This window comes from Carassius auratus, chromosome 3 (assembly GCF_003368295.1).
Source record: "Carassius auratus strain Wakin chromosome 3, ASM336829v1, whole genome shotgun sequence".
NCBI classification, from domain to species: Eukaryota; Metazoa; Chordata; class Actinopteri; order Cypriniformes; family Cyprinidae; genus Carassius; species Carassius auratus.
The window spans coordinates 3,115,852-3,139,865 of NC_039245.1; the positions used below are offsets into that span (position 1 = coordinate 3,115,852).

The 24,014-nt window shown below is 37.4% G+C and overlaps 1 protein-coding gene across 2 annotated transcripts in view; it reads right to left on the bottom strand.

Annotated features, from left to right (window-relative positions):
• The window catches only part of LOC113043363 (inactive phospholipase C-like protein 2), a 52,410-nt gene that overhangs the window by 24,408 nt on the left and 3,988 nt on the right, over positions 1 to 24,014 (bottom strand). The window contains exon 1 of one of the 2 annotated variants that reach the window (XM_026202708.1): positions 20,841 to 21,136. The exons of the other annotated variant lie outside the window; for it this stretch is intronic. Coding sequence (XP_026058493.1) covers positions 20,841 to 20,876 — 36 coding nt within the window. The 5' untranslated portion in view covers positions 20,877 to 21,136. Of the gene's footprint in view, positions 1 to 20,840; positions 21,137 to 24,014 lie in introns of those variants that run through there. 2 annotated transcript variants of the gene reach the window in all.

Consider the following 24,014-nt stretch of genomic DNA (forward strand, 5'->3'; position numbering starts at 1 on the left):
TGCCCAATGAAATTAAACAGTTCTCTTGTGTTTGTGTATTGTGTCTTTGTATGCGAGTACTGTATGTGTGTGTCGTGTTATCGTGTGTGCATATTAAAAATGTACCAGAGCCAGTTTTAGTAAACTTGCTCTTCTAAAATAACAGACCGAGGAAATGAAACACAATCCCAGACTGCAGACCAGCAGTCTGAGAGAAAGAAGTGTTAAGAGCATTGTGGGAGTTACAGAGATTGAATGGCACTGATGTTAAGCACCGAAAATGTTAATTTTGTCCACTCCATTCAAGTATGTGTTCAATATTCCTTATTAACAACCGATTAAAAAACATCTGAGCTTGTCTAACATCCCAGCCTGTTGTTAGAGGGGTTTTGCGTACTGAGTTCTTTTCAACTGGTCAGAATGGGAAACCAGCTTTAACCTCCTAAGAAGTTTTTCTATTTCTTTATTCTAAGATAGACAGATTGATCATTACTATCAGTATATTATACACTGTACATCAAGCATTATATAACCTGCTTAAGGTAGTGTAAGTGAGTTCACAGGTGAGTGACAACCTAGAGCCAGAATGAGACAGGACTAACTCCATACATAAGATTAAAATCCTGCAGAGTGGTCCATTTTCATTCTCCACTTTCAGAACCTTTCTCATTAGAAGAAAACAACTGTACAGGTCAGACGCTATTTAATTCCTCATATATCATCTCACCGCAGATGACAGGCATCAGACGAACCAATTCTGCTGTACTTCCTGCAGTGATATGTGTGTGTGTATGAGTGCGCATATATGACTAGGAGACTCATACATGTCCTCACCCCTTCTCACTGTTCTCAGTTTTTCAGTTTTATTCAGAACTAATCAATAGTGAATTAAGATAGAAATTTAAAAAGAGGATGCAGGGCTCAAATCCTCTTCTTAAGTATGATTTAGAATGTTCTCTTTCCGACTGTTCCAATATTTCTAATGCTGTTTGTAAAATGCAACTGTATGCAAATGTGCCTTAATTGCTGTTGAAACACACACACACACACACACAATGAATGTGGGATAGCTGGTGGGTGAAATAATTAACAGCTAAGGTTTACAGAGACTTGAGTAGAGTTGGTAGAGTCATAGATAGATAGATTTTTCTCAGCGTTTTTATAAGAGTGGGAATATTAAACCATCCTTTTTTTAGCACAGAAGACTTGGCTTGGTTCTGTTAGGTGAAGGGTTCCTCGGGCATGTGACGCGGGCCGCCCCTGCAATGGCTTAACCCACACACTGTTATAAATACATCCAGCACGGGTGCGCTGCTATTAAACTGCTCAGCCCACTGAGCACCTCTGAGCCTTTGGATCTCTCCTGACGCTCCAACGGACCAGAACTTTAGGCCTCAAAGCATAAAAGACTTTTTCTTAGTCTTGTTGCCAAAATGCAAAGGCTCGAGTATTCAGTTTCTTTTCCGTGCAGGGTAGGAAAGAGAATAAACCCCCCTTGACTCTGATATGACAGATGCACTATGTAAACTGTCACTGTACTCTGTTGTCTAGATTGTGCTGTGTGTGCTTGGTGTTTGATCTCGCTGTTCTTTTGTACCACAGTTTGAAAGTGTTGCTGTTGAGATCTGAACTGTTTCTGTAAGAGCATAATGTTTCCAATAGCCTAAAATGTAATCTTGAATTGGTTTATGCTAATCTGTTTGTCTATATAGATCTTCTTCTTTGTTAATATTTAATAAACTGGATCATGAAGAATCTTACAATCAAATCAGAACACACGTCTGAATGGAACATTTGACTGCTTAAAGGAGATGTTAATTGTATTTAAACCACTCAGCACCCACATACAGTAAAGGTGACCTGAAGATTACCCAGAATGCAGTATGGCCACATATCAAGGCCACCTACCCTGTGGAAGTAGGACGCTGGATAGCCCTGCACGTACTTGCTACTTCCTTTGGGAGAAGAAGGAGAGGATGCTCAGTAAGTACCTTTACAGGAGTGGAAACAACAACTGTTCTCATCTTGTTTCCCAAGGGGCTGACACAGGAGAACAAACAGTGCAAAGTCTATCCGACCTAAATTCAGTTTCACCGTTTCGCTTACAACAGCATATGTGGGTCGAGCTGAAGGAGGACCTGGGTTAAAGGAATAGTTTACCCAAAACTTAAAATTGATTCACCCCTCAGTCGATCCAAGATGTAGATGAGTTTAGTTTCTTCACTGGAAGAAATTTGGAGAAATTACATCATTGGTAAGCATTAGATGACTTGCTCAGCAGTGGATCCTCTGCACTGAATGGGTGCCGTCAGAATAAGAGTCCGAACAGCTGAGTCCAAACACAGTCCAGTCCATCAATTAATGTCTTGTGTAGTGAAAAGCTACATGATTGTAATAAACAAATCCATCATTAAAACGTTATAAAATACGGGTCCAGTATTCATATCAACACATATCAAGTCCATCCCTTTTTTCTTCTTGCATCTAAATCCACAGACATATTTGTATTGAACTGTTTCAGACTGTTTTAGATTGTAAACGGTTCTTGATCTGTGCATATTTTTCTGCTGATTTAGTAGAGATGACTGGAGAAAAGCAGTATTTTATAAATACAAGCAAGGACTTGTATTTTTGCTAAAAGCATTGGTTTGAAGTTAAAAACACTTTTCTTACAAACACGGAGCTTTTCACTTCACAAGATGTAAATCGATGCTGGATTACTTGTGGATTATTGTGATGTTTTTATCAGCTGTCACCCTCCTGATGGCATCTATTTATAGACGATCCATTGCTGAGCAAGGCTTATTGAAAATACAAATTCATTCTCTGCCACTAGGTGGGGCTTTAGAAACAGCAGAAATATAGGTTTCCCCGATAAGGGCTGTACACGAATCAGCGCTGAGCTCATAAATGCTTCTTTATCAGGGTAAGATAAAATGAAAATGCCATCAAAACTTTTCTGAGGACAGTGAGTTCCCTTTAGAGACTGCATTACTGTAAGGGTGGTTTAGGATCAGGCGTTAAACCATAATCTGAAAGGTAAAAATTTTTTGTTGTCGCATTGTGCTACCTACTGTTTCAATGGGAGGTAGCACAAATCGTCAGAACACTGGGCATCTGGCTAGCGATTTTGCAAGCCCTGGTTCCGTATACAACATTCATGTGTGTATGCTTATGAACAACAAAAATAACCATCAGATTTAAACAGCTGCATTTTGAGCAAAATCATAATTTAAATGAACAGGTCCTTCACAATAAAGGCCTTTGTTTACAGAGTCAACAGCAGCAATTTTCCTTCCATTCAATGGAACAACAAACACACACATACTTAACAATATGAAGCGCAGAGAACAACTCTCAGAGAATGGCAGATCCTAAAGTTCACAACACTCTAAAAAGATAAAAAATAAACAGTAGAAAGTATCCTCAAAGCCAGGTTTTAATAAACAGAGCTCACTTATTCTTACCATAGTGCTCTGTATCACAAAGCCAACACAAACATTGAAGCACAGTGTGATTTAAAAAAGTCAGCATGTGCTTTCTCATTCTCAAAACGAGACCTCACCCTGTGACAAACACAAAATACAATCAGACAGAAATAGAGATGGCAAAAAGAAATTATACTCTGGTAAAAGAGCCAGGCCAGATATAAACATGGACAATGGATTCTTGCAAACACAAATAAACACAATGAAGTACAGCATTAGTCAGAGCTCTCCAGGGAAAGAATAGGACCTGTTTGTATGTTTCAAAAGGTAAATGGCCATACGTGACTAATAGAAAACTGTGGCGGAGGTCTTTCAGCTGAGGTGTGTGTCGAGTGGACAGCAGCACTCAGTCTGGGGGAGGAAGGCTGAATGGAATAAGCGAAACTGCACAAACTTTCCAAAAAGCACCTGCATGTCATTGTCTGCTACCGGAGGAAGAGCACAGAGGAGTGAAAAAACATACTGGACCAATCCACCACTCAACCCAACATACAGTATGATCATTAATTCAATATTTATATGTCAAAAATCATCAATGTAGTTGCTAACCATTTATTTTACAGTATTTGTTATAATACCGTATATTAACTTAATTACTTAGGCCCAATCCCAATTCTATTTTATACCCCTTCCCCTACCCCTCCGCCTACCCCTTCCCCTTGTCCCTTAAAACAGTGTCAAGGGGTAGGGGAGAAAATATTCCCCTAAGGATTGGGACACCACTACCATGACGTCACACGCCATCATTCATCGTCTAACTCTTACAATTCACACATATACTGGTGTGCATTAGAGCCTTTAATTATCGTTCTGGATTAATGAGCTGCTTACTGGCACACACACATATCGGAAATCGCGAAGCTCACACATCCAGGAGAAAACAAACTTGTCAACGCAGCCCCACGACTTTTATTAAATACAGTTTAAATACTGAATCGCTACATTATATTTTCCAGCGACGAGAGGATACAATCGCTGTTTTTAAGTAAACTCACTCTAAAAAGATAAACAAACAGACGCAAATACACGCAACTTCCATTTCTCTCTCTCTCTCTCGAATAGGCAATATTTGAGAAAATGGTTTACCCCTTCCCCTCCAACCAAAAGAGAATCGAGACACCCCTACCCCTTAACGTGAAAGTGCGAAACGGAGGGGTAGGGGAAAGGGGAAAGGCTAAGGGGTAGGATTGGGCCTTAGACTCAAAACATACTTTATACTGGTATGTGAATGCAAATGCTTCTAATTGTGGTTTTATGATGTGTTTACATTGGTTCAATGCACAACTAGAATGCATTTTCTGCATTACCACACTACTTGGTATTGGCATAAACAGCATTCTTCTAAACTTTCAGGTAAAATACTGTATTGGAGTAGATACAGTTGACGTTTATTGCTATAGCTTTATAGTGCGCATTACAGTACATATGTTTATCAGGACTATGCTAACGTCTGAATTTGTATACTTGCCTAGAATACTACGGCGTTTATTTTACATTGTTCAATCAAGTCCAAAACACACTGTACACAAATACTCTTCCATATAAATGTTTGGGAAACCGCAATTTCCACTAAAGAGTGCACTGCAGAGTTTAGTTCCCACCCTGCTCCAACACATACCATGTAGTTTTCAAATAAGCCTGAAGGACTTGACTATCTGGATCTGGTACATTTAATAAGGGTTAAAATAAGGGTTAAAGCCAAACCGGCCCTCCAGGAACTGATTTTGACACCCCTGAAGTAAACTGTCTTCTTCTACGGTCAGTTTTCTCCGTCATTCTGTTTCTCTGGCTGCATCCGAAAACTGAGAAATGCTGCCATCGGAGGACGCATTCCAAGGTAGGAAGGCATCAAGGCACGTCCAAATTCAATGTTAGCTTCAGTTCCTGTCTCCTGAGATGCCTTCATCTAGCTGATTTTTGAAGGCAGCATAGATGTATCCTTTGCTGCCTTTGATATCCCACAATCCTGTGCATTCCATTCTGTGACAGTTAAGTCAAAAAATAAAGATGGCGTCTGAAAAAATAAAGATGGCGTTTTTGATCAATGTTTTCTACTTTTATGTCATTTCTATCAAGAAATTAATATTTCTGTTATGAAATATCCACTTAGTTATCTCCAAAGCTCTCTATATTTTGCTGTAGATCATTAAACCATTACTTTTGGGTTTGTGCGCAGGTGTTGTGTTCTAAATCTTTGTGATGCCGCCAGCCTTCCACTGAACTCAAATCTACCTTTTTGCTTTCTGCACATGGTGCAACCTCTTCTCACTACAGCACAGACTAAACTGCTCTCAGCCTCTCCTCCTCACACACATCAGCCTTATGCAGTAGAAATCATAATATTTACTTATATATTTGCCAGAGGTCTTCCTGTCAAGACTGTCGGTTTATAGTTATTTTTAGACCGGCAAGTCCAAGGCTACTACCATACACAAATGCTGCCTTTTGTTTTTTGATCAGACCTCAGGAAACTTCCTGTAAAGATGCAGTCACACTTGTTTGTGGGTGAAATCCAGTCATTTAAATAGAAATCCATGCCATCTGGAATCTTACACGAGGTCGAAAAAGTTCCCCATGCAGATCTCACTCATCTTCAAGTTGGTCTCCCAAAAAACATCAAACAAGAGGTTGATTATTTTGGCCAGAAGAGAAAAAGATAGACATTTTATCTCACTATCTTAGCCGTGTAAGGTAATATAACAAATTATAGTTATAAATTTTCTTTTTTATAAACTAGTTGATTCACATCAGGGTGACCATACATCTTATTTTTTATGTTTATGTAGTAGCCTAGATTTCTAAATGCCTGGATTTTGTCTTTGTTTTCCTATTGTTTTGATACTTGCTGATGGTACTGACTAAAAATCAGTTTGACCAATAGCGTGCAGGTATTGTACATAATTGACCAAACATGGCATGCAGGATGGTGGGATCTACAGCGAACGGTCAAAGCAATGCAAATACACATACATATACCGTAATGTATGAGGACAGTGCAGAGCATATCAATAGGAAAAAAAGCCAAAACTTTTACATTTTAGGCTAAAAAGTGGACACAGGCTATTTAACAAACTCCATTCAACTGTTCTGCAGCTATCAGAATTATTAGCAGTATCTTGTTGTTGTTGTTGGTGTTTTCAAGATCTGTTCCACACAAGGTCATCAATGCATGCACAGTCGTATCATGCACAGGGATGCAGAGGCGCCCGCTGTCATCTATAATGTTCTTAAACTGGGCCTGACAGAGGCTTATTTGAATAGAATACTAGCATTGATCAATGGCAGGAGGCAATTCTGCTCTAATGTTCTGCAAACGTTCCAACAACCTCCCCTTGTATGTCCTCCAAACGTTTAAGTGACATTGAAGCAAGGCAATTTTGAAAGAGATAAAGAGAATGATTCAGACTAAAGGATGATAAATCAATGTATGAGCCTGTGGGGCTGCTCTGAATCTCTTTAAATGCTCACCCTATTTCTTTCTTTCTTCCTTCTTTCATCATTTCATTTCCTTTTCTCATGTCTATTCTTTCCATTCTCTTTCACTCCTTCCCTCCTCTTATGCCTTCCTTTTTTTCCCTTCCTAACTTCCATCCTTCCTTTCCTTTCCCATCTTTATTAGGACACATCTGTCACATGAGCTGTATAGCTGAATTCTGTCAACCTTTTGCAGGCATTAGTTTAGTTTTTGAGCTTGCAAAGGTGTATATGTGCATTCCACAGGCTTGACAGAGGTTAAAAAGTCTTTGAATTAAAATATTAAAAAAAAAAATAATAATTGACTTGGGCATCTGAGATTAACCCAAGGGCGGAAAAGCTTTTAAAAAATGCCCGTCCTGAGGCCACAAACAGTCAATGAATTCAGCCATTTAATGACGAAGTAATAATAAAAGTCCTAATAAGAACGTGTGCCTGGAATAACATTTTTGTCCTAACAAATACCATATCTAAAGAAAAAAAACTTGAAAGGAACTAGACTATATTGTTAGATAAGTCAGGAGGACTTTAGATCTGGTGTTCAACTGGACACTTAATCTCTGTATTGGTGCATATCAGATAAGTGTCATCTTTAGGCCTGGAGATACACACAAATATATACTTATATCATGGAATAAAATTTCCTTTGACTTTTATTGAAATTTGCCTTTGCCACATTTGTTTTTATTTTAACTGACCCAAACACACATTTATCTATCAAAGTGAGGACATACAGCAAACTTCTAATTCTAATTACTATTAATTCTAAATACTACAGACTATTCACACCTCAATAAAACAATGTAATAAAAAGAAATTCCAAACTGAGCACCTTCCCAAGTGTCGCCAAAGGGAGATTTTGTCATTAATTTTGGCCAGACTGAAGCCAAGTAACCCCACACACTCATAACACATCTACCGCCTACAGCACCACACTATAAGTGACCTCAAGAGTCAGTCAAATCTCTCTGCTAATTGTGCATGCTGATACTGACACTGAATTAGATTATTAACCATTTGCCATACCTAATTAGTCGGTCAATTGAATGCTGAGCTAATTACAAGCTGAATCATAATACCAGATTAGCTCATAATACCAGTGTAAAGTCAACATATTGAGGTGTTCCCTTAATACAGTGTTACACTTGACTTTTAAGTTATCATCAGATGTCATTCGTAACCCTTTTTACTTTAGTAATCTAAAGTATTTTTAATCAGGAAAAAAAAAACAGGACAAGACTTGATTTTATTCATCAGGAACTGATCAAATCAAGCACAAAGCAGATTCATCCCAGATTTTTGAATTTTGATACAAGTTTTGATACAAAAATTAACGACGTAGAAAAATGTATTCTGCAGAATAAGACAAGAAATGTATTAAGAAAGTAAACATGGTCAGTTTTGATTTCATGTTGATTTTAGGTAACAGAGTTGTTCAAGCCTTTTGACTTTGAGGCGTAAAACAGGAACAAAATGAGACTCAATGGAGTCGAGGCCTCTTTGTCCTGCTAAATTAGCTACTGACATAAAGAGGCCATGGAGAGAAGGGTCACAGGAAATCCGCATCGGAGAAGCTCTCAATCTCATTAAAGTGTTAAAGGGTTAGTTCACCCCAAAATGAACATTCTGTCATTAATGACTCGCCCTCATGTCGTTCCAAACCCGTAAGACTTTCGTTCATCTTCGGAACACAAATGAAGATCTTTTTGATGACAGAATTCTGACAAATTTCCTTCCACAGACTGCCTTTGTAAATACCACTTTGACCCTTCAAAAACTTTAATTAAGGCTTTTACCTGCATATAAACATTGATCAGTGAACATAACCAGACGGTCAACCTAACCTGAAAATCATTTCCACAAGAGGTTAGTTCTTGTGCGTTATTCAGGTTCGGTTGAGCTGCTGCTTATATGTATGCATTTAGCAGATGCTTTTATCCAAATATTACATAATAATAATAATAATTTAATTTCCAAATATATATTATATAATTTACAAAATTATACAATATATATATAGTTTTTATATTTTATAAACATGCATTTTCCAGTATTCACACTATCTTTCTATCATTAACCACTGTTTGATGCAACTGCATGCGGTATATTTATATGAAAATAAAGAAGCTGAAAACACTCTAATTAAAAAACTTTTAGTACTTTTCTATAGCATTAAGCCTCAAATGTTACATCAGATTGGTTTTTTCTTTAAATTATATAGAAAAGTACAAATTATGAATGGTATTACGCTATACTAAAACTAAAACAATGGAAAACCCCTTAAGATAACACGTAGAAAGAAAAAAACATATCTTAAGCATGCAGAATAACATAAGTAGACTTTGAACGATTATGTAATTGTGGCATCTATAATTGTAATCGCGATTAGAAATCCGATTAATTGCGCAGCCCTATAGCAGCATTGCCTTCTTTCTATTGATCCAGAAACAGTGGCCAGAGGAAGTACAGGAAAGGCTGGTTGCTAGGCAACATGATGATGCCTTTTAAAACATGGTAGACATGGCAAGGTCAAGGACTCATCCCTCAGACTTTCCCCTTCTTCTCAGTACAAAGACCAAGTGAAACAAAACCAGCCTTCACCAGCACACATAGCAATACTTAGATTTTAGTATCACTGAGCAATAGAATCATAGACTGACCGTTTTATGACACTAATATAAAACGAAATTGAAGGTATATCATTTGGTGTCTTTGAGAACTTTTAAAACTATTATTCAACTTCTGGAGGATGGGCCAATGATTTGTACATTTCTAAAGTTTTGTTTGTTTTATGTTTTGTAGTATGATACTTTTAGAACTTAAGTTCATCTATTTTGAAAAAAAGGCAAGTAGGCCTGTAGGTAGAGAAAAAGTATCCACCGTTTAACCCACACTGAATGATAAAATGACCTGAGTTTTCAGAAATGGGTTCTAGCAAATATAAATAAAACTGTAAGCTCATTGAAAACTGTTCTACTGAGCTGGTGACCTGAATCAAGATACTGATGTTTGATTATTTGCAAACCCAAGTGTGCTTGGTCCAAACCCCCTACCGGTTTCTTTTTTTGTGTCATGACAATGATTACTACAGTTCCACTGTAACAGAGTAATGACTCAGATGGAGAAGACGCAACGCGAACTGTAAAACTTACACTTGCGTTTGTCTGCTGCAGGTGCCTTGCAACTTGCAAGAGGTGTAAAAAATGAAAACCACTCTCACTGAGAAATGCATTACACTACAGTAAGTCTGACTGTGAGCAAACAAAGATGCACATTAGACATTAATCGCTATTGTTTTTATATTCTAGAAAACCCTTTGGCATACTACGCAGCTTAAAAATAAAAAATGGCTTGTATCCCAACAGCTCTGGTAAAACTAAGACAAACATGAAAGGCTGAAATAGAGCCTAATGACAATAATTCCCAAAGGGAGCCATCATACTGACACAGGCGTCTATGGCTGACAGGGTATACTGTATGTTATCTGCACATAATGAGACTGAGGCTTAAGGGAAGACCTGAAGCACTGGAATGCAGCACAGACAGGAATCAGCTGCCCGGCAGGGAACGGATCTGTTTCTCTGGCCATGTGCTCTCGGTCAGCAGGATAACAGAGGAATCCTGACCTCATCTGCACTCAAACTCAAAAGGGTTTTTATGCATTGCTTGACATTTACAAAGAAAGTTGCAAACACATTTTTTTTTTTTTTACAAATGCATAAAAAGCCCTCATCTCCTGCAATGAAAATGATTTTGTCGGGATAGGTATCTACATACCTCTCTGTGTGTATGTGTTTATGTCTGTTTGTATCTATACTGTAGCTTTTCAACAGTTGAGTTCCTTTCAGACTGAAAGACTTTAAAACAGTTTACTAGATCACATTTGATTTCCTGTCTCCTCGGTTACAACTTTCATATCAAATACAAACCCACACACACACAAGCACGGTTGTTTTTCTATCACGGTGGAAACTTTCCCTTGAATCTTACTGTTTTTGTACTGAGCTTCTGATATTTGCTATTGTAAAATCCCGGAGCTTACAGAAACTTCACCGGATTTTCAGATTTCATTAAGATATTATTTAGTATGTTACTTAACCTGCCATTGCCTTATGAAGACGTTTGGTTTCTACGAGGCAACAACACAGACAAAATGTGACCCTCCCTCACATTTATTATTGGCTCTCACTGGAGCCATGGGTACTTTGTTAAGGCTGAATAATTTAAAAGACTGATGTGATGATATTGGTCCAAGCCCTTAGTGAAAGACTCAGTCAAACACTATCAAGTCCGTCTGATAGTGACTGGACGCACTTTCTGTAAGCGAGAAAGAAAGCTCACAAAATGAACACACTGAAAAATCATTACATGCAGTGGCAAGCCGAACGAGGTTACCCACAATGCTATTGGGTATCCCAGGGCCATCTGGATTGCTGTGGCCAGATTCAATAGAAAACCCATTCAATTTAGCCCCCCAACCATTAGACAGCCTGGGCCACATTTCCAAGAGTCAAGGACTCTGAAGGGACAGATTATTTGTTGGTAGGAGATGCTTTCACTGCCTGATGACGTAGAGATCAGCAATCTTTAGGGAAATAGTATCTAGAAGAGCAGTGTATTCCACTGCTAATGTCCACAATCACTTACAATTACACACACACACACACACACACACACATTTATACATACAAATGCCTCTCCTTTAAAAAGACTAGATAACTTAATGAGCTGAAATGACATTCTCTATCATGATTTCAGTTTTCAGTAAGAACAAGGCTAGAAGCACTGTATGCAAATACGGGAACAAAAATATTTCATAAGCATGAATTAAATTACGCTATGCAAAGAGAGTAAATTTTTTTCTGGATTCTTGATTTGATTTATAAATGAGCTACTAAATGAAACAGTTATACACACTACAATATGGGTCATAATGTTTTGAAGTCATTTCTACCCTTTTTACTCAAAGAAACCTATATGTATATATATGTTGATTTCAACAAAATGTGGTTTTCAACACTGATAATCAGAAATGTTTTTTGAGCACCAGACTGGAATACCAGAATGATTTCTGAAGCATCATATGACTCTGAAGACTGGAGTGATGACCAATGGCCATCACAGGAATAATTTACATTTTAAAATATATTAAAATAAAAAACAGTTCTTTTAATAATATTTCTCAACATTACTGTTTTTACTGTATTTTTCATCAAACTTAAAGGGGGGGTGAAATGCTCGTTTTCACTCAATATCCTGTTAATCTTGAGTACCTATAGAGTAGTACTGCATCCTTCATAACTCCAAAAAGTCTTTAGTTTTATTATATTCATAAGAGAAAGATAGTCTGTACCGATCTTTTCCGGAAAAACACGAACGTCTGTAGGTGTGACGTGTGGGCGGAGCTAAAGAATCACGAGAGCCAGTAGGCTTTTGCGCTGATAGCGTTTGGAAGCTTGAGGAAAAAACAAACCAAAAACAAACCATGGCCACCAGGTATAGATCTATTCGTTGAAAGCATACCAGTAAAGGACTCCGTTAAATACCTTGGCATTCATATTTCTAAAAATAAACACACGCGTGAACAATTGAATTTTATGCCTAAAATTAATAAAACTAAAAAAATCTTTAACAACTGGTTACAAAGGGATTTGACCTTGTTTGGGAGAGTTTTGCTTTCCAAAGCTGAGGGTCTTTCCAGATTTGTTTACCCAGCTCTCTCTCTTTACGTCAGTGATAAAACTTCCAAAGAAATTAATAAAACCTTTCTCGACTTTATTTGGAAAAATAAACCTTGCAAGTTAAAAAAGGACATTATATCAGGCAAAAGAGTTGATGGTGGCTTAGAGATGTTAGATTTTTTTGATATTAACAATACCTTTAAACTTAATTGGTTAAGAAACTGTCAAAGAAATGAAAATTCATTATGGTTCTTTATCCCCCAGTCCATCTTTAACAAGCTTGGAGGCTTATCTTTTATATTGAGATGTAACTATCTGCCTGGGAAATTACCAGTTATTCTATCCAAATTTCACCAGCAAATGTTATTAGCTTGGAAAATTGGTTTCCATCACAACTTTTCTCCACACAAAATGCTTCTCTGGAACAATTGTCTTATTACCTCTAGGAATAAATCTTTATTTTTACGGAAATGGTTTGAAAAAAATATATGTTTTGTCATGGATTTGTTTGATGAATATGGAAATGTTTTGTCTTATGAAGATTTTATGTTTATTTACAATTTCCCCATTCCATTTAAAGAGTTTCAGCAAGTTGTTAAAGCTATTCCCAATGGGTTAAAACATCTGATGAAAAGTCACCTTACTTTTGGAAGTAACGAAAGGAAACTTCCTGAGTTAATAATTGATGGTATCAAAATATTTTCTCATTCCTGTAAGAATAAAAATATCAGATTAATTTTTCAATCCAAACATAAAATTTCTCCTAGAGGGAAATCTTTTTGGAATGCACAAATTGATGATATTCGTTGGAAAGAAACATGGTTAAATCCAAACAAATTTTGTATGCTAAATAAAGTTAAAGAGTTACACTTTAAAATACTTCACAAAATCTACCCATGTAAAGCTTTGTTATCAAAATTCATGGACATTGACAGCAAGTGTATTTTTTGTAATGTACACGAGGAAGACTTGGCTCATTTGTTTTACAATTGTGATGTGTCTTTAAAATTTTGGTCTGACGTTAGTTTTTTTCTTTTTGCCCCAAGAAAGGTGAATTATAAATTATCTCTAAAAGATGTTATATGTTCTTTCACACATAGAAGCAAAATGTTTGAATATGTGGTGAACTTTTATATCCTGCATGGTAAATATTACATCCATAAACAAAAATTTGCAAAATGCATACCTAAATGTAGTCTATTCTTAATCGAGATGGAATCGCTAAAGAAATCGTTAAAGTTAGTTAAAAATAAAAAGAACGAAATTTTGTTAAAATTTATGGAGAAATTTTTGATACTGTAAAGTCCCCATTGTGTTCTCAAAAATGTATATATATATAATGAATGTCTAATTAGGAAAAAGGTAATATGCTGTTTGCTTTTTCTTTTTTCTTTTTTTCTTTTTTTACTCATTTATTTTATTTTAGTTATTTTTTTTTTTTTTTGCTGTTGTTATGATTTGTCATCTTGTCTAAAGGTATGATATTTGTCTTGTGAAATACTGCAGTTGTATGTTGATTTGCTGGAATTAATGTTTGTAAGTTTGTAAGTCAAATAATAATAATAAAAAAAACCAAAAAAAAAAACCATGGCTAACAGTCAGATTCAGCGTATATTTATGATCCAGAGGCTGAAATTTAACAAGAGCAGCAGCAACAACAGCGGCTCTATGTGGTATGTACTGAAACTGTATATATATGTGCTTAGCGGTTTTGGAAAATGATTAAGTTCCATTTTGTCGTTTTTTTTTTTAAGCTGTACATGTGGAAAGTGCAGTTTGATGACAACATCGCATGTTGTTTACTTGATGTGCTTACGTGCTGATAGCTAAGTTAACAACACAGAGATATTTGAAGCAGTTTTACTCACCGCCTGCGGTTCCAACACACGATCGTGACCCTTTTTCGTTGGGACTGCATTATCCTTAAGAAATAAACGATGTGCAAATCCGTCGTCAAACTGGGCCTTGTTTGTTTTGCATCTTCGAAATGCAGGGGAACAAACACAAACACTTGCACAACTCCGTTGATGCTCTGTAAAAATAAACTCCATCCACTGGTCCCTTAATGCTGTTTCTCTTTAGGTCATCTGTGCAGGGTTGTCTTGCCCTGGCAACCAAAAACACACTCCTTTTGTGACATTTCGCGACACTCTTGCTTTGATCAGTGAAGTCTGTTGTGCTCTCAGTGCTCTGCTATACGGGAGCGCGCGCTCTTCCGGCAGACGCGCCCTCAGGACCCATATAAGGAAATTCCACTCCATCTAACGTCACACAGAGCCATACTTGAAAAAAACTTTCCGAAACTTGTGACAAACCGGAAGGAGTATTTTTGGAACAGAAATACTCCTTCAATCATACAACTTAATTTTTAAAACTTTGTCCATGTTTAGCATGGGAATCCAACTCTTTAACAGTGTAAAAAACTCAGTATGCATGAAATAGCATTTCACCCCCCCTTTAAGAAGACTTTTAGAGAATAATAGACTTTAAACTCCAAACTTTAAATTGTAGTGTAAATATATGGTTAAAACATTAACCCATTAAAACAATTTTTTTTTTGCTGCAGCTGCTGAACTGTGCTAAATAGCTGTCATCCAGATCAGGAAAATAATGATAAAACTCTAAACTTTTGTCCCAGTCAACCAGAGTCAACTCTTATCTTTGCAGTCTGCAGTAAGTGTGCAGTGCACTACTGTTTGATAAATGGCTTGCTAATCACATGTATCCTCTAATTTAATATCCCTTCCTTTCTATTTCTCTCTCTCTTGCAGTTTCTTCATCTTGTTTCCTTTCCTCTCTCTGTCAGCACACCTCCCTCCACATACAATTAACATCTGTCTACTGGTGAATATTCATCATCTACAAACTAAAGAGAAGATTAAACACATGGTCTGTGTGTGTGCACAAGGGAACATTTTGATTACAGGCCACCATTACTCATTTCTTTATTTTCCAGTTCACATACAGGTTGTTGGGATAAAACTAAAGCCAATTTATAACCAATACAATTGTGTGTGTGTGTGTGTGTGTGTGTGTGTGTGTGTGTGCGCGTGTGTGTGTGTGTGTGTGAGAGAGAGACTAGTGAAGTCCTGCCAGTTGTCTGTTCTTCATCTCACGTTCTTTCACTCTCTAAAAGCTCCAACAGCGTTGCCTGTGTCTGAATACTTATGACCATGCGAAATCTTGCAGTTTCTGGGAAGACAAACATGGTAACATGTGTTACACAATTTACTAAACTCTTACAGATAGTAAATTGGTTGAAATATTAACTAAATGAACCCATAAGGGACCCAGAATGTGTACAAGTTTGTGAATGACGGCATTTGAACTCTACAGAAATCTGTGCGCAGATTTCATGCATGCCTGCTTTTGACATTGTTTGAGGTCAAGGAAATTATAAAAAATAAAACATACCCACGGCAAAATCTCTTTCTCTCTCTCCTGTTATAATATTTACAGTCGTTTTCAGCACCCTACTGTTTCTACAAGGGGAGAGGGGTTCATAAATCTTTTGCTGTTTGGTCCTCAGCTGCTTCTGCCAGAGCCAATCATCTACAAACACCCACAAATGTGTGTCTGTGTGTGTGTGTGTGTGTGTGCATCTCCGCAAGGATCTGAATCATTGTTCAGCCCAGAGAGATCACACAAAAACAAACACATCTCTGAAACAAACATAAACATAAACACACACACACAAACACCTACAGTCAGTGTCCTCATCAACAATACCTCAAGTTCTCAACTTTTCCATGCTTTTCAACCAGAAAAACAAACACACACACACACACACACACACACATAAGAGATGCTGGGATAAAGGCTGGAATGCAGCTGAGATGCCTCAGGATAACATTCTGCACACACACTCACACACACACACATTGAGACGGCTGATGTGGAGTAGGGGAGGTGAGGCTGTTGTGACTCACAACAAATGGAGAAAAAAACTGAAAAACTAACTCTTCTATTCAGAAATAAAAGTCAGAAAAGGTCGGCTGTTATTATCAATTCAATTGTGCACTACTGTACTTTATTTCTCTTACACCCCCCCCCCCACACACACACACTTTTAAATCAACATTTGTCTTTCATCTACATTTTCTGTGACCTAGAAAATGATTAATAAAAAAATATTAAATTACAATTTCAAATAATTGTTCTATATTGTAATATATTTTAAAATGTAATGTATTCCCTTGATGCAAAGCTAAATTTTCAAAAGCCATGACTCCAGTCTTCGGTGTCACATGATCCTTCAGAAAACATTCTATCATGCTGATTCGATTCAAGAAAAGAAAGCAAAAGAGAGAGTGACATTTATGCATGAAGTTTACAGCACATGTTCAGTCTCTCAGCGGCAGGATGCATCACTGAGGTCAGTGTGTTTGTCTTGCAAATGGAAATAAAAGCACTAATGGGATGATCTTTCCATATGGCCAGTGATCCTGGCCATTCAGTTGAATTTAACCTCTCAAATAATGCACTAAAATGAACCTTGTAACATTTATATAATGCTTTAGATCATCATCTAACGCTCACTTGAAGTTAATCTTTAAAACAACTAATAAATGAATAATGCCGTTTAATGTAATCTTTAGTAAATATCAAAATGAATAATGATTTTTCATTCTGTACAGTGTTCTTACATTTATTTGTAGCACTGAAAATGAGAGGTTTTGGCTTTGAGTGTTTTATTATTTATTTAGACAAAAATTATACATTTGAATACTGCCCAGTTATCAGTTATTGGCATGGGACAGCATTTTAAAATCATGCATTCTTACATAAAACTCTTACAAAATGACTTCACAGACATTAGCATTATCTAGTCGAAAATATTCTGAAACAACTGCATGTTTCTGCTTACAGTATCCTGCCCCTCAGGCAGTGGAGTGTGGAGGGTCTCTCAGAGAAGTTTTAGGAACTGTTTTGAGAGCAGTACTGGCATAGTTTAACTTCATACAGTAATCCTATATCAAGAGAGAAAACACACACACATAAAGGACTCACAGCACAGGCTCGCAGCAAAAACCTTAAGCAACAGATTGAATCAACATGACAGCCAAAAACAAGGATGCTATTTCCATTCGCACATGACCAAATCCTACACACAATGTGTCCATACACACGCACACAGCATGTGCGCACGTACACAAACACACACCGTATACGCCTCCTCCTCCACTTTCATGGCACTGGTTGCCATCGTATCGAAGCCATCTGTGTACCAGCAGTACTGGCACCTTGATTTGAGAGAAAGTGGGGATAGAGTTGGCTCTGCTATGGAAGCAAAGCACCATGCAGATCCGCGGGCCATAATAATACCAAAGACTCATTTACAACTCTTGCACTGTAAAGCACACAACCAAAGCTGACAGGCTTTATAAAGTGTTAAAAGCATTATTTAGCACGATTTTTCTAGCAATCTAGGAAATTGGCAGTCATTAAGTCCTGGTGTTGTTTTTCGCTTAGTTATCATTTCACAATAATAGTGAGAGAGAGAGAGAGAGAGAGAGAGAGAGAGAGAGAGAGAGAGAGAGAGAGATTTCATAGATATTTTACGTGATCCTGCAGAAATCACAATCATGTTATAAACAGTTGTGCTGCTTTATATTTTTGTGAAAAACGTTATATTCTTTTTTTCAGGATTCTTTGATGAACAGAAAGTTCAAAAGCATTGAAATAGAAATCTTTTTCGACAACTCGCATAACTCGACGCATCCCTGCTGAATAATAGTACAAATGTATTTCTTTAAAACACACACGCGTGCATATATAAATAGCACTGTCAATATTGCAGGACTTTTTTTTTTTTTCAATATATTGAATTTTGAATTCAAATATTTCCATGCTCCTGCTTAGGTTTATGTGCTTTTGCTTGTCTCTTGGTTGCATGCTGCCTTGGGTTCATTGCTTTTTTCATGCTTTTTTAGCAGAAAAAAAACAAGGATTAATCCTAGACTGTACTGTTTTTGGAAACATTTATATAACAGCAGAACTACCAAGTCTAATGTGATCAGCATACAGCCTGCAAACACAGGGAGGACAGGGCAAATGTATTACTAATAAAACCACATGTGATAAAACATAAAAGTCTTTATGTCTACTGTAGTATATCAGGCACTTATACACACACAGTGCCTTATTCCTAACATGGGAACATGCAGTGCTCTCTGTAGCACAGTGCCAGCTACAACATATACTGTAGTAGCACAGACATAAACAGGGAATTCATGTTGAGGTTGTCAAGTTGGTTGATTGCGATCAATCATCCTGACGCAACCTTAGTCATGACAACTCACATTAAAAACCATCTGCAGGTCTGTTCTGAGATCAGTCTACAACCTTGTTCACTCAGTCTGCATCTGAGCCAGACGCCTGGGCTTGGCGTACTGTCAAGATTGTGTCTTCGGGACTTTTAAAGAGTGTTTGAGTGTTCCCGCTGTTCTTTACTCTACCCTGTGGGGACGAGTGTCTTCAGGGTGCAGAGCCAAGAGTCTAGCACAGCAAAGATAAACTTTCCCTGCAGCTACTGATCTGACTGCAGTCAGAATACAGCCACATGTGCTGTATGTGTGTATGCATATTGGCTCATCAGGGTAAATAACTAGATCCTTGCAAGTTAAGACTTTCTGCTAAATTGGTCTTTGTTTCTCAAAACACAGTCATATGGGTTTGGAACAAGTAAATGATGACAGCTTTCATTTTTGGGTGAACTATCTCTTTAATCAGGTTCCAGACAAAAAAAAATAACTAGTGGGTAATTGGCTCTGAACATGAAATATTTAGGAGCCAAATGCCTTTAGTCACCAAATGCAGTGATTCGCTTTGAATCAGACATGAGCAAGTTTGAGGCTGTTTTCTGAATGTTTCTGACTTACTTGCTAAAAAAAAAGAACCAGCTCATTAGATTTATTTGTTCAAATCAGGCACCTGCTGTGTTCATCTATTTGGAAAACACTGGCATGAACTCTAAAGCAAGAAGGTATTACATTTTTTGTTGCAAATTTGTATTATATATTTAGAAAAATGTGTTCATAGTCTGAATCCCTGCTTTAATTTTCTGCTGTAGTATGACTTCCAAGAACATGAGGGTGAGTAAATGACAGAGGTTCCATTTTGGGGTGAACTATGCCTTTAATCGTGGCTTCAGGCTTAAATGACTAGAGAGCAACTGGCTCTGAACATAAAATATTTAGGAGCCAAAATCCTTTAGTTGTCAAACAGAATAATTCCTTTTTAAACAGACATGGCCAAAATATGATTCACGGCTCAGTCAGGGAGTCAGCTGTAAATTCACTGAATTTACAAGCGAGTTTGTTTTGCTAATGTTGTCACTGACTCATTAAAAAGAAGTAGTCTTTCAAATCAGATGTAATGGTTCAGACGATACAGAATCACTTTTTAACACCACCTCACAAATTCATCAGTAGCAACAAATTATTGCTGGAAATGTTTATTTTTGTTGTATTAGCACCAGTCTACTGTAGATCCCTGCTTTAACATTTATAAAATGATATAACTTACAAGAACATGAAGGGTAGAATGGCTTCAATGCTTCTATTAAGCAGTGATGTGATTTTCATGAACCATCTACAATCTAAATAAAGACATAAATAAAACCTAGATCTCTACAAGTAGCCTAGAGGCAAAGCTACATTGATTTCCCTTGCATGTGACAACCACAAACACATACAGTGCAGAAACATGACCTGCAATGTGCTGATAACTACTTTCATTTCCTGTTTTCTTTTTGAAAAGCAGCCAGCTTCCTCCATGCCTCATGCACTCCTCATCCAGGCAAGACTTCATCATGTGACAGAACGACAGGGACGAAATGAGAGAAAATACAGATGCACTGAGCAGTCAGAGTAAACAAACCAATCAGACAGAACATTAGCTGGGGTTATAATGAAAGAGGATAAATCTGCTCCCTTTTTTCTAGGGACTCTCCGTCTGTCAACATGTTCCCTCACTATTTACCGACTCCTGACTTTCTGCTCTCAAAACTTGTTGGATGGATAAAATTATGCATGCATGTATAAGATCGAGTAAAGCTTTACTGAATTTTATACTGAGATTCTCTGACTGAAAGAACAACCCTATAACAGCACTTATAACACCGCCAGAGACAATCGTCTTTCTTCATGAGACAGTTTGCTGAGCCAGTCAATTCCATCTATTTTTGATAATGGCATGCATTGCTCTGCTGACTGACCTGAATCTTCTTGACTGGAATGCATTTGTCAACCATCAGCGATGAAATCCCACTGTCTCCGTCTATGTGAAACCCAGTTTTCTCAAGCCCAGGCGGCTGGTTGAGGAGATGACAGATGTGTGGTCAGTCCAATAGACATACAATAGATGTAAACAGTCCCTGCCTTTTCTGTGAAGTCACTGTGGTAATTTGTAGCATGTGATATACTGAGCTTCACACAGAGGATCAGAGTCGATCAGTGCCAAAAACTGGGCCTGCAGCCAACTGCCTTACCTGCTGCCAGGAGAGGCAGGCAAAAAGAGGATAGGCTTGGAAAGAGGGAAAAAACGGGTTTCTTGAATTACCTTTCAGCCGTGTATGCATGAAATAAGCACACGATGATCGGTATGAGTTTACACCGGAGAGAGCAGATATCTCATCTACCTGCATTACTAAGAAACAAAGATGGGAACACAGATGAGAACAGAAAGAAAGCATGCAGGACGGGGTGTAAAATAGCTCTGAGTGCTCACGCTGTTAAATTAACCCCCTGAGCAGCTTCAAATGGAGCTAAATTACTCTATAAGAACTTCAAAACCATGGATGCATATAATATATTATTTTGCATGCTATCCATACTGTTGTAGACAAGATTAGAAAAATGTCTTGTGTGCTACTGTATGTCTTAAAGAGCCAGTAAGATGAAAATTCTAAGCTGTTTATAAGTCCTGTACAATAGGTTTAAATCCATCCAAGGTTAAAAAACATTGTCATTTTGTCAAAATATCATTTTAAAATTACCTCAAATCTCAGAGATCCCCAAACGGTTCGCGCGAAGCTGTTCAAAAGATTCAGTTTCCTTAAACCCCACCTTTCGGTAGCATACTGTGTTCTGATTGGTCAACTAACATAGTCAGGTTTGATTGGTTGTTCCACGCACACCTCCATGGTAAACTATGCGTTAGCATCTTTTTGGGGTGAATTATGTCTTATTCCTCTCATCGCGAAGCAAACAGTAAAATAAAAAACTTGAACAGTCTCGCTGCTTTTTCTTCTGTGTGGGTGTATTCAAGCCGCGAGCTTCAGTTTGAATCTGAATAGCTTAACTTTATAAAATTTACAAAATTAGTAAATTTAAAAGAAAACGATCAGTCTAGTATCCCAGAAGCCAGTGAGGCTGTGATGTAACTGGATCCTCATCTAGCTAGAGCCAGAGCATGAGACAGCATTCCAATGACACTGTTTTACTCACTCATAATGCTTTTGCGTCTGTTGTGTGTTAGATGCGAAGTATGAATTTCTCTTATAAAGCCACAGGCTCATTTCTTCGGTGTGTGCTATTTGTATTAGCCTACAGTGCTTGTCAGCATCAAACTAAATTCATTATCTTAAAGTTGAATATTCCTTTGGATAAGTATGGACCAATTTTAAAAAATCATTGTGTACTTTTTGGTTTAATTACTTTGCACATTGTTTACACTGATGGACAGCTACATCATACACTGTAATACAGGTAATTTTTGATTTCCCATCTGTGTGGCTCTTTAAATCATAGTATATATGCTAAAAGTTGCTTGAGTTGTATATTATGATGCATGCATTTCTCTTTATACTGACTGTACATAATGTTATGATGCCTTAAATTCACTTGTACTGTAGCATGTAAAAAAAACTGATTTTAGCTTAATTTTGTTAATGTATTTAGAAAACAAAAGTATAGAATTGAATATTGGCCATAACATGAAAATAATTATCAGCTTATTGTAATGTCCATAATTTAAAATCGGTTCATACTTATCCAAAGGAATATTCAACTTTAAGATAATGAATTTAGTTTGATGCTGACAAGCACTGTAGGCTAATACAAATAGCACACACCGAAGAAATGAGCCTGTGGCTTTATAAGAGAAATACATACTTCGCATCTAACACACAACAGACGCAAAAGCATAATGAGTGAGTAAAACAGTGTCATTGGAACGCTGTCTCATGCTCTGGCTCTAGCTAGATGAGGATCCAGTTACATCACAGCCTCACTGGCTTCTGGGATACTAGACTGATCGTATAGCTTTCGGATGACAGAGCCACTTCCTAAGAGGGGGTTGAGGGGAAACATACTTTGTGGGGGGAGGAGAGAAAGAAAGAAGGGTCCCAGCAGCAAACTGAAGTTCTGTGAACTCCAGAGACCCAGATTCCCAGCATACTCTCAGTAGGCACCTATGCGTTTGTCTTCCAAATTTTCACTTTCATAAGGATCCTTTACCTACAATGAACATGAACAGAGACAGTTAACAACACTAAAGTCAATTGGCCCGATTATGTGCAGAGCAGACAGGGTGGTACTCTGCACAAATGAGCTTAGCAGAAGCCGGCATGAGGCAGCAGTATCACACGCTGTCACACACGCACACCTCAGCAAGCTCGCATAAGAGTCAACAGAGCGCGATTTCTCCAACATGCATATTCCTCCAGCCATTCTGATCTCCAAACGTCTAGACGGCCAGCCTGAGCCTTTCTCCCCAGATCAGACCAAGAGCAGAGCTGTCTATGGCCACATTGAAGAAAATCAATGATGCAGCCTGGATTTGAGTGGACTGTTTATACCAGCAGTGCAATATTCTCAGAATTAGAATTTTGTCAAAAGTGTAAATGGGAAAACATGAGCTAAAGCATAATTATACCAAACACACCAGAGTTATTAACATGAACTAAAACTGTTAAAAAAACATTTTATTAATTGAAATAAAGCTGAAATAAAAGAAAATATAAATAATACATGAAAAACTTAATGAAAATTAGAAACACTGCCTTGGTAACTAAATGAAATATCTTGAAGTGCTAAAATTACAGGAAATAAACCAGAAATAAAAATAAATTAGAACTTAATAGAAACACTAAAATAACTCTGAAGCACACAATAAATAAGTAAATAGAAATATAAACAAATAAAATACTTGAAGAATTTGATGAGAATTGCTTGAATTCATACTGATGTTATATGATCTTCTTTTATCTTTGCAAGTGTGTTGCATTTTTTAGATCTCTTCTGAAACTCTAGAGGAGACACTTTTGAAATTATGAGGGATCTTTTTTTCAAGACAAAAATCTGGGTCTCCAAAGGTCTCCATTTATTCTCGTCGCTGCCTGGAGAAACAATTGTGTTTTTCCTTCCTATAGTGAGTTTATGCACAGGTA